This window comes from Lepidochelys kempii, chromosome 5 (assembly GCF_965140265.1).
Source record: "Lepidochelys kempii isolate rLepKem1 chromosome 5, rLepKem1.hap2, whole genome shotgun sequence".
NCBI classification, from domain to species: domain Eukaryota; kingdom Metazoa; phylum Chordata; order Testudines; family Cheloniidae; genus Lepidochelys; species Lepidochelys kempii.
Genome location: NC_133260.1, coordinates 43,418,744 through 43,432,955, shown reverse-complemented (window position 1 = coordinate 43,432,955; position 14,212 = coordinate 43,418,744). Strand labels below are relative to the sequence as shown.

The 14,212-nt window shown below is 38.7% G+C and overlaps 1 protein-coding gene across 4 annotated transcripts in view; it reads right to left on the bottom strand.

The window, feature by feature from the left end:
- Positions 1-14,212, bottom strand: part of MAST4 (microtubule associated serine/threonine kinase family member 4) — a 445,876-nt gene that overhangs the window by 166,504 nt on the left and 265,160 nt on the right. The window contains exon 1 of one of the 4 annotated variants that reach the window (XM_073344103.1): positions 3,358-3,459. The exons of 2 other annotated variants lie outside the window; for them this stretch is intronic. In XM_073344103.1, coding sequence (XP_073200204.1) covers positions 3,358-3,404 — 47 coding nt within the window. In that variant the 5' untranslated portion in view covers positions 3,405-3,459. Of the gene's footprint in view, positions 1-3,357; positions 3,460-14,212 lie in introns of those variants that run through there. One more of the 4 variants, XM_073344106.1, reaches the window with a different exon arrangement.

The window sequence follows — 14,212 nt, the reverse complement described above, 5'->3', positions numbered from 1 at the left end:
GGAAACGCAGATGCTCAACGGTTCTGAAAGTCAGGCCAAACATTTAAAGTGACTCAGTGCAGATGTGTGTTTAACAGACAACCACATCTGACAATTTTGACCTTAGAAACTGTCTTTAAAAAGCACTTTGGACCGTAGTTCTACTTCAAAAGGTTCGTCTGTAAAAATAGCATTGTAGGGCCACTGACAGATTCCACAGTTGCACCTCTGAAGTGTTCTCAAACAGTGACATGCACTTTTCCCATGAATGCTTGCTGGAAAGCTTTTTAGTATATCCGTAACATGCCTCTAGTTGCAACTGGCTAAAGTTAGCCATCTTCAATTCTTGTCCTAAAGCGACTAATTAACTTTGCTTGCACTTTTGTGTGCACTCAAGACTCTCTCAAATTCTCCCACCTTTGCTCTAGCTTTGGTGCTAGCTCCAGACAGAGCAACAGTGGGAGCACACAGATAGACCAATCATCAGCCTTTTTTCCCCAACATCCTGTCATCTACCTGAATGAACCCTGTGGCCAACCTCTGCTCGCACTCCCAAAATTAAATCACAGGCTGAGTTGCACCTGTGCTAGTGCAACCATGGGGATAAAATGTGATTGGTTTAGAAATCCTCTTTGCAAAATTTATGTATGCTTGATCCAACTATTATGGGCCTTGAGAAACTAAACCAGTGTCCCCAGGAGGATGGAGTTCTGGGGAGTGTAAGCTTGTGCAACTGGGTTGTCTTAGCTGTGAGCATTGATGCTGGGCACATAGGGAAGGTAGACTGCGGGGATCCCATTCCCTGAAAGTGCTATGAGACAGAGTCTGTGTCCAAGAGGCTAGAGCAAGAGACTGCAAATGAAGATCCAGGGGAGCTCAGAAGTACGATGGATCCAGGGCCAGATCCAAGCACAGCAGCCTGGTGAGAACCCAGCAGGGGAAAGGTCAACCAGGATCTGACACACCATTATAAACCTTTTTTTCAGTTGTTTATAACTTGGCTAAACTTTAAAGTGGTCAGGCTGAACTTTTCCATGCTGTGTCAGACTGGGTTTATTTTGGTGGGGTTTGTTGGTTTGTTTGGGGGGTGGGGGAGGCTTAAATTCAAGCAAACATGGTCTGGCCATTTCCAAGAATGAGATTAGGGAAAATATGTTGTTTTGACACATTAAAAAAAAAATCCTACAATCTTTTCATTGAGACGCTCTAGCGTCCAAGCTTGGGAGCAGGGACATGAAATTTGTAGGAGGTTGCAGGAGTGTTAGGGATGTGCTTTTTGCATTCATGTGGAAAAATGGATTTGAAAAATATCTTCACACATGCTCAATAGACACTTCTTAGAATTTGGCAGCTAAATTCAGACTCTGTCTGTACTGGCCATGCTCCATTCCGGGGCAGCAAGGGCTGAGTAACATTTTCCCTGCTGGTCCTGGGTGCTATGGACAGGAGAACTGAGAGCAGGGAGCATGTTTCTCCTGTGCTATCAATGTGTGTGTGTCGTCCCCTCACCTCCGCTGGAGCTTGGGGTGCAGTAGAAGGTTAGTGGCAGGGGTAGATTGGGGTAAGGAGCCAGTGGTGAAACCAACCGTAAATTTGCCATGTCCTTTCTCTGTCCAAACAAGTAAAATATAAGAAAGTATAGAGACAACTTAAAGGTAAAGAGTTAATTTTTAAAATTTTGTTCAATTCTAATAAAACAAAAAGTATTAGTAAAAGAGGTAAGGTAATACAAATAGATACATAATTTTTATTGTGACAATATTTTAACTACAAAAAGCAAACTAGTATTATAGTAATATACATTTTAACAATATATATGATTCAAAATCTGAGCACTGTGGCAGAGTAAGCATAACCGTGGGAGGTTGCTCCATGAGGAGGAAGAAATATATACTGTTTGGTACAAGTCATTACCTCTCTTTACAAAAACAAAAGTATTTGTTGAAAAATAGTGTTGTAAATGATTTTCCAACTTTTGTAGCTGGAGACATCATTTGCATTAGATTACTATGTATTTCTGGTGAAGTTTAATTTTTAAAGTATTTAAATTGTGATTTCTTCAGAAAAGAGAATATAACTATAAATTATTCATGGAAACTATTTTAAGGAGCTCCTTAAGAAGCTCCTTCAAAATCTGTGAGAAATTAGTAATGTTATTTCTCAGAATACACTTCTGAAGTCCTAAAAGGTACCTACAAGTTCACAAACCCCTCCAAAGTAAAAGAAGCAGGAGCATTATTAAGTCTTCATTGAAATATGGATTTTTTCAATAATGTTTTAAAAGCATAAATGGGAAAACTCCAAAGTCATTTTCTGTAATAAGGCTTCTGGCACCTTTAAGCAATATTAGAATGGATTATTTTCCCCATGTATATATATACACACATACACTTACTTGCATACATGTCTCCCTTTAAAACTTTCCCAATGTCTTAGGTAGTATCTTTTATAACTAAAATAACTTTCCCTTTGTATTTTCAGTGCTCAGGCATTTCCTGTAGCAAGAATGTGGAAGTCCAAGGGAATACTGTAGGAGGTGAAGTAACCATATCTATTCATCTAGCTAAAAACAGCACATTTTCTGGGGTGCCCACTGTACGTATAAACACATGCATAGCATATGGAGTCTCTGTGTAAGTACGTATGTACAGATATAAATACAATTGGCTGATTAATTTAGAATATGTGCTGACACTTTGTGAATAAGAGGCTTTGTCCAACATATTCGCTATAAAGCCAATTTGTATATTTTCATGTAGCTACTTTCAAAGTAAGAACTGAAAGCGGGCAAATGAGTTAATCAGCTTTAAGAAAATACAAAGTAAACACACTGCTAAACTAGGTAAACACATTTACTGCAGAGACTAGATGCTAAGCAGGAATCATTCAGAATGTAAGACACTTCATTAATATTCTGTTACACATGTAAAATATGTATCATACTTAATGAATGCTCACAAATAGCATGTCTATTATGTTCTGATCTCTTGCAATGCTCTCTATTATTCAGCAGAGACAGAGGCCTTTCTGAAAGGCAACACTGGGATAAACAAACAGTAACAGAGAGGGGGAGAGAAAGACAGACACCATGGCCTACAGATATATTTTTTCACTGTGAGCTGTTAGGATGCTTCATGCCCTGAGATTCAGCAACTTTAAATATGCAGAAATGTTTTCTTCTAAATATACTGCAATGTCCTGGCTCTAGGCTCACACATTTGCTGAAATCAACTGCAATGCATTTAAAACATGTTCCTTCAACCTAAAGCTGCAGTGCTCCGAGATTGTCAGTACAAACATATATTACATAGCTATTGGTTGCACAAAAGCTAATGCCATGCAGAAATCATTAAAATATTAAAGACAGACAATACTTACTCCAAGGTCAACCCTGGAATTTGTAGCCTTTCCCGCTGGGCTTTCATTGCTGTTATATGTTACCACACTCTATTGTAACCATGACACACATTCACTGGCAGCATCCTGGTGATGACAGAGAGCCAAAATGAACCACTATAAAGGAATGGACTAACAATCTCTGGGGGGAGAGGGGATGTACTGCAAGTTTGGGTCCTTCCACCTTTAGCTGTCATGAAGAGACGTCCGCTGCCTTTTTCAAGTTAACAGCAATGCCCACTGCACTGATTTTGCAAAGAGAATGAAGCCTTTAGTTCTGCACGTCAAGTAATTAATTTATAATAGCCTAAAAAAGCAATTGCCTCACTGACGCGCACACTTTTTCACCTCGACAGAATGAAAAGTCCCCCTCGCCACACAGACTGACAGCTCAGAAACATAAAGCAACGGCACTGTACGCTTACACCAGTTTCCCTCGGCAAATGTCAAACGTTTACCACCCCCTATGAGCCTATCAAATAGGATTTAGCTATCTTGCTTAAGTCACATTATCCCTTTTCTTGGTAAACAGAATTATTCAGTGTCTGCGGCAATAAAATAGCAAGTCACTGAATGACAATGTAAGCTCCTTTTCTTGATATAGAAAATGATTTTAGGAGACTTAGGAGCAAATACATTATATTACTGTAGCACTGATTGTTAATGTAAGACAAAAAGTTAGTGTTCTGTTTTGGGGTGGTTGTACTTGAATGTTAAAAAGGGAAAGGTTATGAATATTTTATTAAGGATGAGACCCAGACTGCAAATTGAAGACAGACATTTTAGATTGCCTTTAAAATACAGAATTTGAAAACAATCTCATTTTAACAACAGTAATATGCAATGCTTTACAGAGACACTCAAAGTACAGTGTATATCTGATGTCTCTTATTTGATTTAAACTTACCCATTTCTTTTCCCTATCCCCTTCTTTGGTCTATGCCTTTATGCTAAAACTTTATGTAAGTGTTTATTACAAATACTATAAGAGTCAGAATATTTTACCCTATTCAAATCAATGTTTTCTATGGCAAATGCTTCATGCCAGTCTAATGTAACAGTAATGTGAAAACAATTTATGTGAATCATTTATGTTGTTTTTATGGTTTTTCTACTTGCCAACCATTAGTTTTTTAGTTTTAAAAGTCTGCATCCACAAATTTCTACTTTTCCTTGTGATAACATATTATATATATTTAAAAAACAGCCCGTTTCAAAAGAACATTATTAAGGCTGCAAAGTCAAGTTTTCAAAAGTTAAGAAATACCAGAATTAAAGTTGCCTGAGCAATCTTAGTTCACCCCCATTGTGCACATGCATTAGGATACAGTTTTATTACATGATCACATTTTTAGGCAAGGTGCATGGCTTCTACTGAATAAATCTTTATCAACTTTCATGGCAGATTTAAAAGAAAGACAGTTCTGTCCTAACAGGGTAAGAGCTAAATAGCTCCAAAGTTTTTACTGGGTCAAGGCAATGCCACAGCCTTTTCCATATAAAAAAACGATGAAAGGAGTAAAGTTCAGAAGCATTAAAAAGGCAATACAAGTTTCAGAAATTAATCCCATATGCCACCTTGGACATGAAGGTGAATTAAGAAGGCAGGCCTATACCAGAGGCCTATAAAACCAACTCTGCATGGTGACGAAAAGCCAGCAGCATGCAAAAGGATAACGTTACCCATGCTGCATGACAAGATATAAGAAAATTATTTTCGTGTAGAACTTTATAAGCAGACAGGACATGCTCCTGGCCAGCAGGAAAGCACCACTGGTGTAGGTGAGGCTATAACCGAAAGAACTGGACTGCCGGCCGAGCATAGCAGTTTAAGAGAAGCAGCTGTGAAGCTGTGTACAAAGGCTACTTTAAGACCCATAGAGACCAAGAGAATCCAACTTCGGGTCAGATCAGGAGTGTATTCTTAATTTTTCATATTACTGTTCAGTTGACTCATGCTGGTACTTCGAGTCAGCATCACTGGTACTATTTTATTCTCACCTTGGATTAAGCTTTGGGTTGGTACGTGAGATTTTCTTCCCTACATTCTTGATTTCCAGAAGACTTGGGAAGATGATTTACTGAAGAACATAGTGGTGAATTCTGACAAATTCTGTTCTCGGTTGTACTTATACAGCAAAATTGAGCCTTAATTTAATTAGATGAAGTCTAGCTACTAAAAATTGACTCCCCATTTAGTTAAAACCATTCTTTGAGTTTAATTTCAAATTGATCAGCTACAAGTCACGCCTGCCAATTTATGGTTGGGAAAACAATAATTAAAATGAGGCTCATATTGTTGCAGAAAATCTCATTCATTAATTTAACGCAATTCAATTTTTTGTTTCTGGAATAAAGAAAATTAATTGTACTTTCAAGGGGCAGGGATAGGATCAATGTCTCAGTCAGAAATAATTTAAACTTCATTTCTCTCTACAGTAGTGTCAGCCTCGAAAGAGGTGACGTAAGTGTTTTATTGACTTATCCAACACTTTTAGTTTAGCACTGTAGATCACTATTTACTATTATAAAGATTAACTACTGCAATACGGCATTAGAAAGTTACATTTACTGTTTATTTGCTATAAGTGGATAGTGGCTACGTGCTTGCACTGACCTCTTGCCATTTAGCTCAAGGCTCTATTGTACTGAGGTTACTGGAAAGAGAACCTCCCCTGCCCCTCATCCATGAGTAGTTTAGTTGCACAAAGATGGTTTTTACTAACAATTTTCTGGAGAACAGAACCATCACCTCTTCATACTAAATTTAAAACGAGTTATTACAATGTGGGGGTAAGGCAGCTTTTTAAGGTTTGTACACCAAGTTCTTGTATGCCAGTGGGATCTGCAAGCAAAGCAGAGGATAACTAATGCTTTACTTTCTTTATATATTCAAAGAAAAGGGAAAATAATGTGAACTAAGTGTTAAGGAGAAAGTCCATTCTTAAAAACAGTGAACTACTGCAAGCAGTCTAATTTCCTGGAAACCAACCACTGCAAAATATCACTTCTCCTATCACCAAATTGCTTCTCAGGCAACATAAGTCTCTGACCAGCTGAAGGCACATCCCTATTTTAGTTTCTGCTCTGTACAATGTCAAACACTCAGCAAGTCTGCAATTAAAAATCATTCTTTCCTGCCAGTTAGATTCACCTGAGTATTGACAGATACTGCCTATGTTGACACAAGCTGCCACTGAAGTGCTGTCTTAGCTTGAAAGAATAGCCTTGAAACAAAATATGATGATCAGAGCTAGGGGGAGATTTTCCAATGTACAAAAATGGTGGTTAGAAACCTAGATAGGCTAAAGATTAAGGCCAACATTTTCAAAAATGGGTACCTCACTGTCATCACCTAAACCCCTATTTCCGGTACCTGTGGATTTAGGAGTTTAACCTGAAGAGCACCCACTTTTAAAAATCTTGGCAGAAGAATTTAAGATGTACATTTAATCCCTAAAAATCTATTCAAATGAAAACATCTGAAAAATTGATCTTCCTCACCACCATATCGAATCTCACCATATTGCACACTTTCAGGGCCTCCTCTCCTCCCTAATTTCTGGCGACTCACTATAGTTCTTTGGTTTCTTCCTTCTATAGTTCCATGCCAATCATAACCCCAGTGCAATTCTGACAAACCCACAATGACTATAAAACCCAAACAGGTCAGGTAATAACTTATTTCATCTGTCTTTCCCAAACTGTAATCAATAAGATCTTATATCCTTAAATGATGGTAACATGGTATAATTCAGCCAATGAAGTGCTAGTGAATCTGTTTTATTATTATTAACATTGATATAGCAGTAGCCCCCACAGACCAATCAGTATGCTGTGAAGCTTGATTAGTTAAGGTTCACTCACACTGTGCTTTGAAGATATAAAGTGTCACACATAATAACAGTTATTAAAATAATAGATTAACTTTTTATTTTTGGCAAAACAACTGTAGAACGAAAACCTGTCTGCTGTGTATTTAATTTGACATGATTTGACAAAGCTGAATTATAGGACTCTGTGGATAGTATTGTTCACAAAAAGGGGAATTACTATTATTGTGACCATTCTACTGGCACTCTGGATCAACAAGCTTGGCTCACGGTCCTTTCATCCATTTTTAAACCAGAAAGCACCCTAAATCAAAATGGAAGCTTTAAGATTCTCACTGTAGAATCTCATAATTCCATGAGTCGCTCAAGATAATCTGCCATCAGTGAGAGAAACGTATGAGTAAATAACCCTGATGGGATCAGACTTTGTCTAATGTATTCCCAGCTCTGGAATTTAAGTCCTCCAAATACTGTTCTCCTTTTCTAAAAGGAAAGATAAAGCCTCTATTGCCAGTTCTCAAGAGTGCATTACATTCCTTCCCCAGAGTGATTTGACATTCCTGTTAATACTTTCAGGGCAGGGGAGAAATAGAGCCTATCAGATTATAATTTAACTTGAATTGCAGTCTTGAAAAGAGGACATACTACCTATAAAATGGTCTCTATCTGAAAACCACTCATTTTGAAAAGGACAAAGACATACATTAGTACTACAAATCAAAAGAAATCAGCTACACACACTGAACGACAGAATATTTCAGGTTATGTAATAAACTAAACTACAGCCCTATAATATAATAGTGTTAGATACAGTTTGCTCTCAACTAATAGAATTTGGATTTAACTGTCAACACCAGCACTGGGGTTCACACCCAATGCTGACAAAGTATCAACGAACTAGAGGTGCCATACTATTAGCAGTGCTGTCTTTGGCAGGAGATATGAACTTTGTGTCCCCTTCTGCTAATGAGGAAATTAAAGATTGTATAGTTGCTTACCATGGACCGGGGGGAAGGGGAGATTAACCCTGATGTTATGGCAACTCTCACCACTAACAGCTTCCACTTTCCACAGATCTGCTCAGGCAACTTGCTGAGTTTACCTATGCTGTCACTCCTATTACCAATATTTAGCTTTGTGAAGTGGTTCAAGGCTTACAGCATGAACAAGTACTATAACATCAAATTCAATATTCTAATATCACTCTTTAATTACAAATACAAACAGTACAATAGTGCCTAGCAAAGTTATAGTTTGATGGCACTCAAGATTTGTAGCAGTTGCTTTATTGCTAAGAATAGGGTCTCAGAACGAGTTTTAGTAAGAACAACAGAACAACCTTTCTGTGCAGGTCATCCAAGAACCATGGAGATCTGTGGAGGCTTTCAAGTGGGCTGGACACCTACAAACACACCTTCCACTCCTTACTAACACAGAGGCCAGACAATGCATGGAAAAGATTCACTAAAATGTTAGAGCCACAGCATCAACACAGGCCTGCTTGCTAGCCAACATTAGAAATAGTACATACGGTACTGCGTCTTAGTGGAGACTAGCAGCAGAAGACACAGAATTAGGGCATCACAAAAATGGAAAAGAAATAACCCAGACTATTCCTAGGAGACTTTCCTACAGATTCTAATTTACAAGAATACCCATAAATATGCGCAAGTTGCGGTGATGCATTTTATTAATGCTTCAGTACAGCACAATGAGGTAAAACTGTGTGGTCCTAGAGAACACTTCATCAAAGTCTACCTGGGGTGGAAGGTGTTCTTTACTATTCTACAAAATATTTTTTTTAATTGTAGCTTTAAACAATGGATTAATTTTTTTAAACCACTTCTAAACATGAATTGTATGGTGTACTCATAGGTCTATTGTATTTTTATGTTGCCATGCAAGGAAAACAGAGCAACAACTGTATTCATTAGAAATGTTAATTAACTTTTGTACCATGAAACAAATCTGAAAAATAGACCTCTGGGAAGTTAAGTAATCAAGAATAATTTCAAAACACAACAGAACCATTTTCCATATAAAATACTACAGGTAGAAATGAGGCTGCAACATTATGTTTGAGAAATCAAATGTACAAAGTCAGCAAATTTGAGAAATTAAGGTTTCTACTGGAATACTTACTTAGCCACGTTGCACATTCTGTATATTTTTAAACATATATATTTAACAGCATACAACAGTACTGAAGTTTTGGAAAAGAGTGGACATGACCATATACATGCAACCTGAGTTAAAGACCATATGATTATCTTTTTCTTGAAATTGCATTTTACATCTAGATCTGAACGTGATTGGTGCTCTTGGTTAAAGTAATTTGATAAGAAATCTCCTCTGCCTCTGCCATTAAGTCAGGCCTTAATAGCAGCGGATATCTTAACAATGCCATCTTGATCTGCCTTGTCAGTGCTCTAAATCCTTCTTGGCTAAGGGTACTCCAAAAAGCTAATGAAATCTGTTTTTTCCATGCAAGTTAGAATATGTACATTTTATACATGAATCAATGTTCTTCAAGTGAAATTCTTAAATTTTTCTTCCTTCCTTCAATTTTTGAGCAACACAAGAGCAAGCATTTCAAATCAGAAGATATAGGGAAAATGTATTTTTCCCCATATTCACACCTCCAAAATAGCTAGACTGATTTTGCTCAGGTTTTTCAGAAAAATTGAAGATTTAGAATAAAATAAACCATGGCAATTATTAGCCCAAGAGTAAGTTGCTTGAAAGCAATTCAAGGAATTATGGGGGTTCTTAGGGCTTTCAAGCTCCCACGAATGTCAGGTCAATTTCAGGAAGCCCTGGCATAGCAGGGCTGCCCCAGAACTTGGAAACTCAGACTTGTCAGCAGCCAGATTTCCCATTAGAACCCTGTCTATGACTCAACAAAAAATTGTTGAACCTGAACTCCAACCAGCGTGTGTGTGTGTGTGTGTGTGTGTGTGTACACAGAGTATATTCCATGCATACTTTCTAAATTAATTTAAATTCCCACTGACATACCTCTAAGATGGTACTTTTATAAAACAGAGTACTTAATGGATGTTACAACACTGTCTGAAATATAGTGTCATCCTGAATATTTATATATGGTTAGTCACTGGAAACATGAAACTGTATCTCCATCACATAGAGGCACTCAACCAGTTACTCTTTCCCCTCACTCTAACTGACTGAAGGTAGCATGCTCCCTCACAAAAGCAAATCCTAGCTGCTTGAAGGATGCACTTACATGTGGCAACAGTCAACAAGGTATACTGTGTAGCCCTTTAAATGTAAGAATGTTGATTGAGAACCATTCGCTTCCTTCACAGTTGAAATGTCAAATAACCTAGCTGCAATATACTAGTTCATATCACAAGGCAGAAAAGATAGGAAGTATGGAAGATGGAGAAATATAGCTCTTTTCCCATCTCTAATGAAAACACCCACCAAAAACTTAGCACTTTTTCCACTTGCCAGTGAGTTAAAGCTGTGGGTTCCAAACTTAGTCCTGGGTGATACAACAGACTCTTTGGGGCCGTGGGGACAGAAGAGTTCAATATAAAGTGGTCCATGCTGGATGGTTCTGGAATACAGAGAGTGCAGAAGGTAGTTAAAATCATTTCAGGGGCTGTACTGAGCAGAGGTTGGTCAGATCAAAATATCAGGGCCAGCATTTCTCATCTCCTCTGTAAACACCACTTGGATCATTGCTACTGTTTCTCTTCAAACTGTGCAAAGGAATAACCTGTTACTTGAATTATTCAGTAAAGTAATATGATTTTTTGAAATGCTTGATACTGCAAACAAATACAACCCCTGTTGGCCAATTCTAGCTACCTCCACTAAGTACTCCAATGGTTCTGAAATTACAGAGACAGTGCCAACATATTAAAAAAGCTTCGAACTACTCACATTCCTGAAGTTAGTGCTGCCATTGCCACATTATAATGATATAGGTTATCTTGCTAAGAACACCATGGTCAAGGAAGCCTGACAACAAAAGATTCCTAAAACCGACTTCCGCTTTGATATATACAATAAATAAGAGCTGTCACATTCTACCTGTCTAAGCAACTGATAAAACATAACTGCTGTTAAAATTTCAAGGTAAAAATCTCTTTTCCTTCTGTTTGATGGATTATCTGTTCTAAAACTCACCAGATTGAGCATCTATTAAAAAGAACACAGCAGCTATCAAGTGTAATGGTGCGTAAGACATCAATTTAGTTTTCCCCACAGACCTTCCTCCAAATGCCGATTCTCTCTCACACACCCTTTATTATAATACATCACTTCAAACTTTCCTACAGAAGGGCCAATCAAAGCAATGTCTCATATGATGATACAAGCTACACCAGTTCCACTGTGTTCATTTAATCCAAATCTCCTTTCTTGGACTCTTTTTCCTGCAAAGTAGGTACCCCAAATATAGGCAGCCTCCCACCATATCACACATATGAAACTATGAGGAAAAACAACTCATACCACCACCTAAAAACTAGTTTAGAAGGCCAACAAAAATAACTGTCTGTCTCAGTCTCTTGTAGACAACCAAACTACTTTCAAAATCTGGAAGAATTTGGGTAATCTAGACTTTAATAATGATGGAATCAGTTTGTCTGGCTTCTAAATCTGAAAAAGTAGCAACTGAAAAAAACTAAAAAAGAAGTCAGAAAGATGGTGCTACATCTTGGAATGTATTGAACCAATTAGGACTAAAATAACTATTGTTTGTTGTTTAAATTCAAAGGACTTGTCACCCAGTGCTAGGTTGATTAAATCCAGGTTGATAATTCGCATTTGTTTATTTGTTCTCTGTTGATGCTGGTTTCAGTTTTAACCGAGGTATCATACATAGGGTAACTGGTATTATAAAAAAGGAAAAGAAAAATGTTTGCACATAAATTCTCTTCTGTCTAGGTTTTACAAACATCACCTTGGTATCCAAATACTAACCAGGAAAATTCAGAGCATTAAAAAAAACAAAACAAAACACAACACAAATAAACCCCTCACTTTTTCAGATCACCTAGCAGCAATCAAAAAAGTTACATTCTTTAAGGGTTTTCATAAATTCACCGATTCCAAGGCCAAGAGGGACCATTGTGATCATCTAGTGTGACCTCCTGTATAAGACAGGCCATAGCACTTCCCCCAATAATTACTAGAGCATAGCTTTCAGAAGTGTATGGCCTTATTTCCAGTCTGAACTTGTCTAGCTGCCACTTCCAGCCATTGGATCAGATTAGACTTTCTCTGCTAGGTGAAGAGCCCACTATTAAATATTTGCTCCCCATGTAGGTATATTTTAAAACATATAAATATAAAGGGTAAGATTCTGTGCTATGTCTCCCAAAGGTGCAGCACAGAACTCACAGCCCAAAACTGTCAGCCTCCTGGTAGCATCCTCTGCCTGTTCTATGGACCATAGTACTACCCAGAATCTCCACAGTGAGCTGAAGCCCTACCCCTGACATGCCCCTCCTTTTTATTGAATGATTCGTATGAAACCAAAATGTTGCTGAATTGTTACATGTTTGTAATGAGCCACTAATCCCTGACTGACATTCCCTAGGGTCTACTGCACATTAATATCTATTCACATACAAACACACACACATACACACAAACCATGTTCACCGTGTGTGTGTATACACACACACACACAAAATCAGGGCTGTCACACTGTACCCCCCCACACACACACAGACAAATACATATACACACTGTGATAAAGTTCCTCCTCTGCCTTGGTGGGTTCTGCGCTTTCTGACGGATTTGCTCGCCTCAGAGGTTCACGGCAGTCCTCAGTTTGGCTCCTTTTGGTAGTGGCACACACCTGCCATTCACTTGGCTAAGCTCATCACTGGCCAGCATGGGGAAAAGGAGAACAATCCCCACAGTCTCTGCTGGCCCACCTAATGGGTCGGAGGACAGGCCATTCCACTCTGGTGGGACCCATAGTCCAGATCAACTCCTCTTATATCAAGTAGGGAGTTGGGAGACCCTGGGCCCACCCTCTACTCTTGGTTCTAGCCCAGGGCCTGTGGATTGCAGCTGTCTATAGTGTCTCCTGTAACAGCTGCGTGACAGCTACAACTCCCTCAGCTACTTCCCCATGGCCTCCTCCCAACACCTTCTTTGTCCTCACCACAGGACCTTCCTTCCAATGTCTGATAATGCTTGTACTTCTCAGTCCTCCAGCAGTATGTCTACTCACTCCCAGCTTCTTGCACGCCTCTTGCTCCCAGCTCCTCGCACGCACCTCACTAACTGAAGTGAGGTCCTTTTAAAACCAGGCACCCTGATTAGCCTGCCTGTCCTAATTGATTCTGGTGGCTTCTTAATTGGTTCCAGGTGTCCTAATTAGCCTGCCTTAATTGGTTCCAGCAACTTCCTGATTGTTCTGGAACAGCCCATTATCTTACTCAGGCAAAAGGGACCTGCTTAATCTGGGGCTAATACATCTACCTTCTATCACTCTCCTGTAGCCAGCTGGCCTGACTGTCACAATACACACACACACACACACACACACACACTTCAGAAACCTTTCAAAAATGCTAGCTCCAGCCCCATACATCCTGCACATCCCCATCAGGAAATATTAGCTTTGGTTTGGGAAATAAAGCTGTTAGTCAGGAAGCTTCAAGAATGATGGGCAAATACTGCAGTAGCAGGAGGGCAGTGGGCAGATGCAGCATCATTCTTCTGAATTTCAGAAAAAAGGTCAAGAGTTTTTTCAATTTGTTTTATATTTTTAAAAAAAAGCCAGAGAATGTTGTCATTAAGGAAAAACATTAATTATTCACTACCGGAGTGCATTTTCTCTCATGAGCACACTTTTTTATTAATACCACACCAAATTTCAGCAAAGACCTTAAATTTCCCATCAACACCTACAATCCCTCAGCTGTAAATGACTACATATTTTGTGCAACACTCCCCAAAAAAGACATTGCCCAGGCTTCTTACACTTGCCAGTCCAGCGCCCTCTTCCTGCC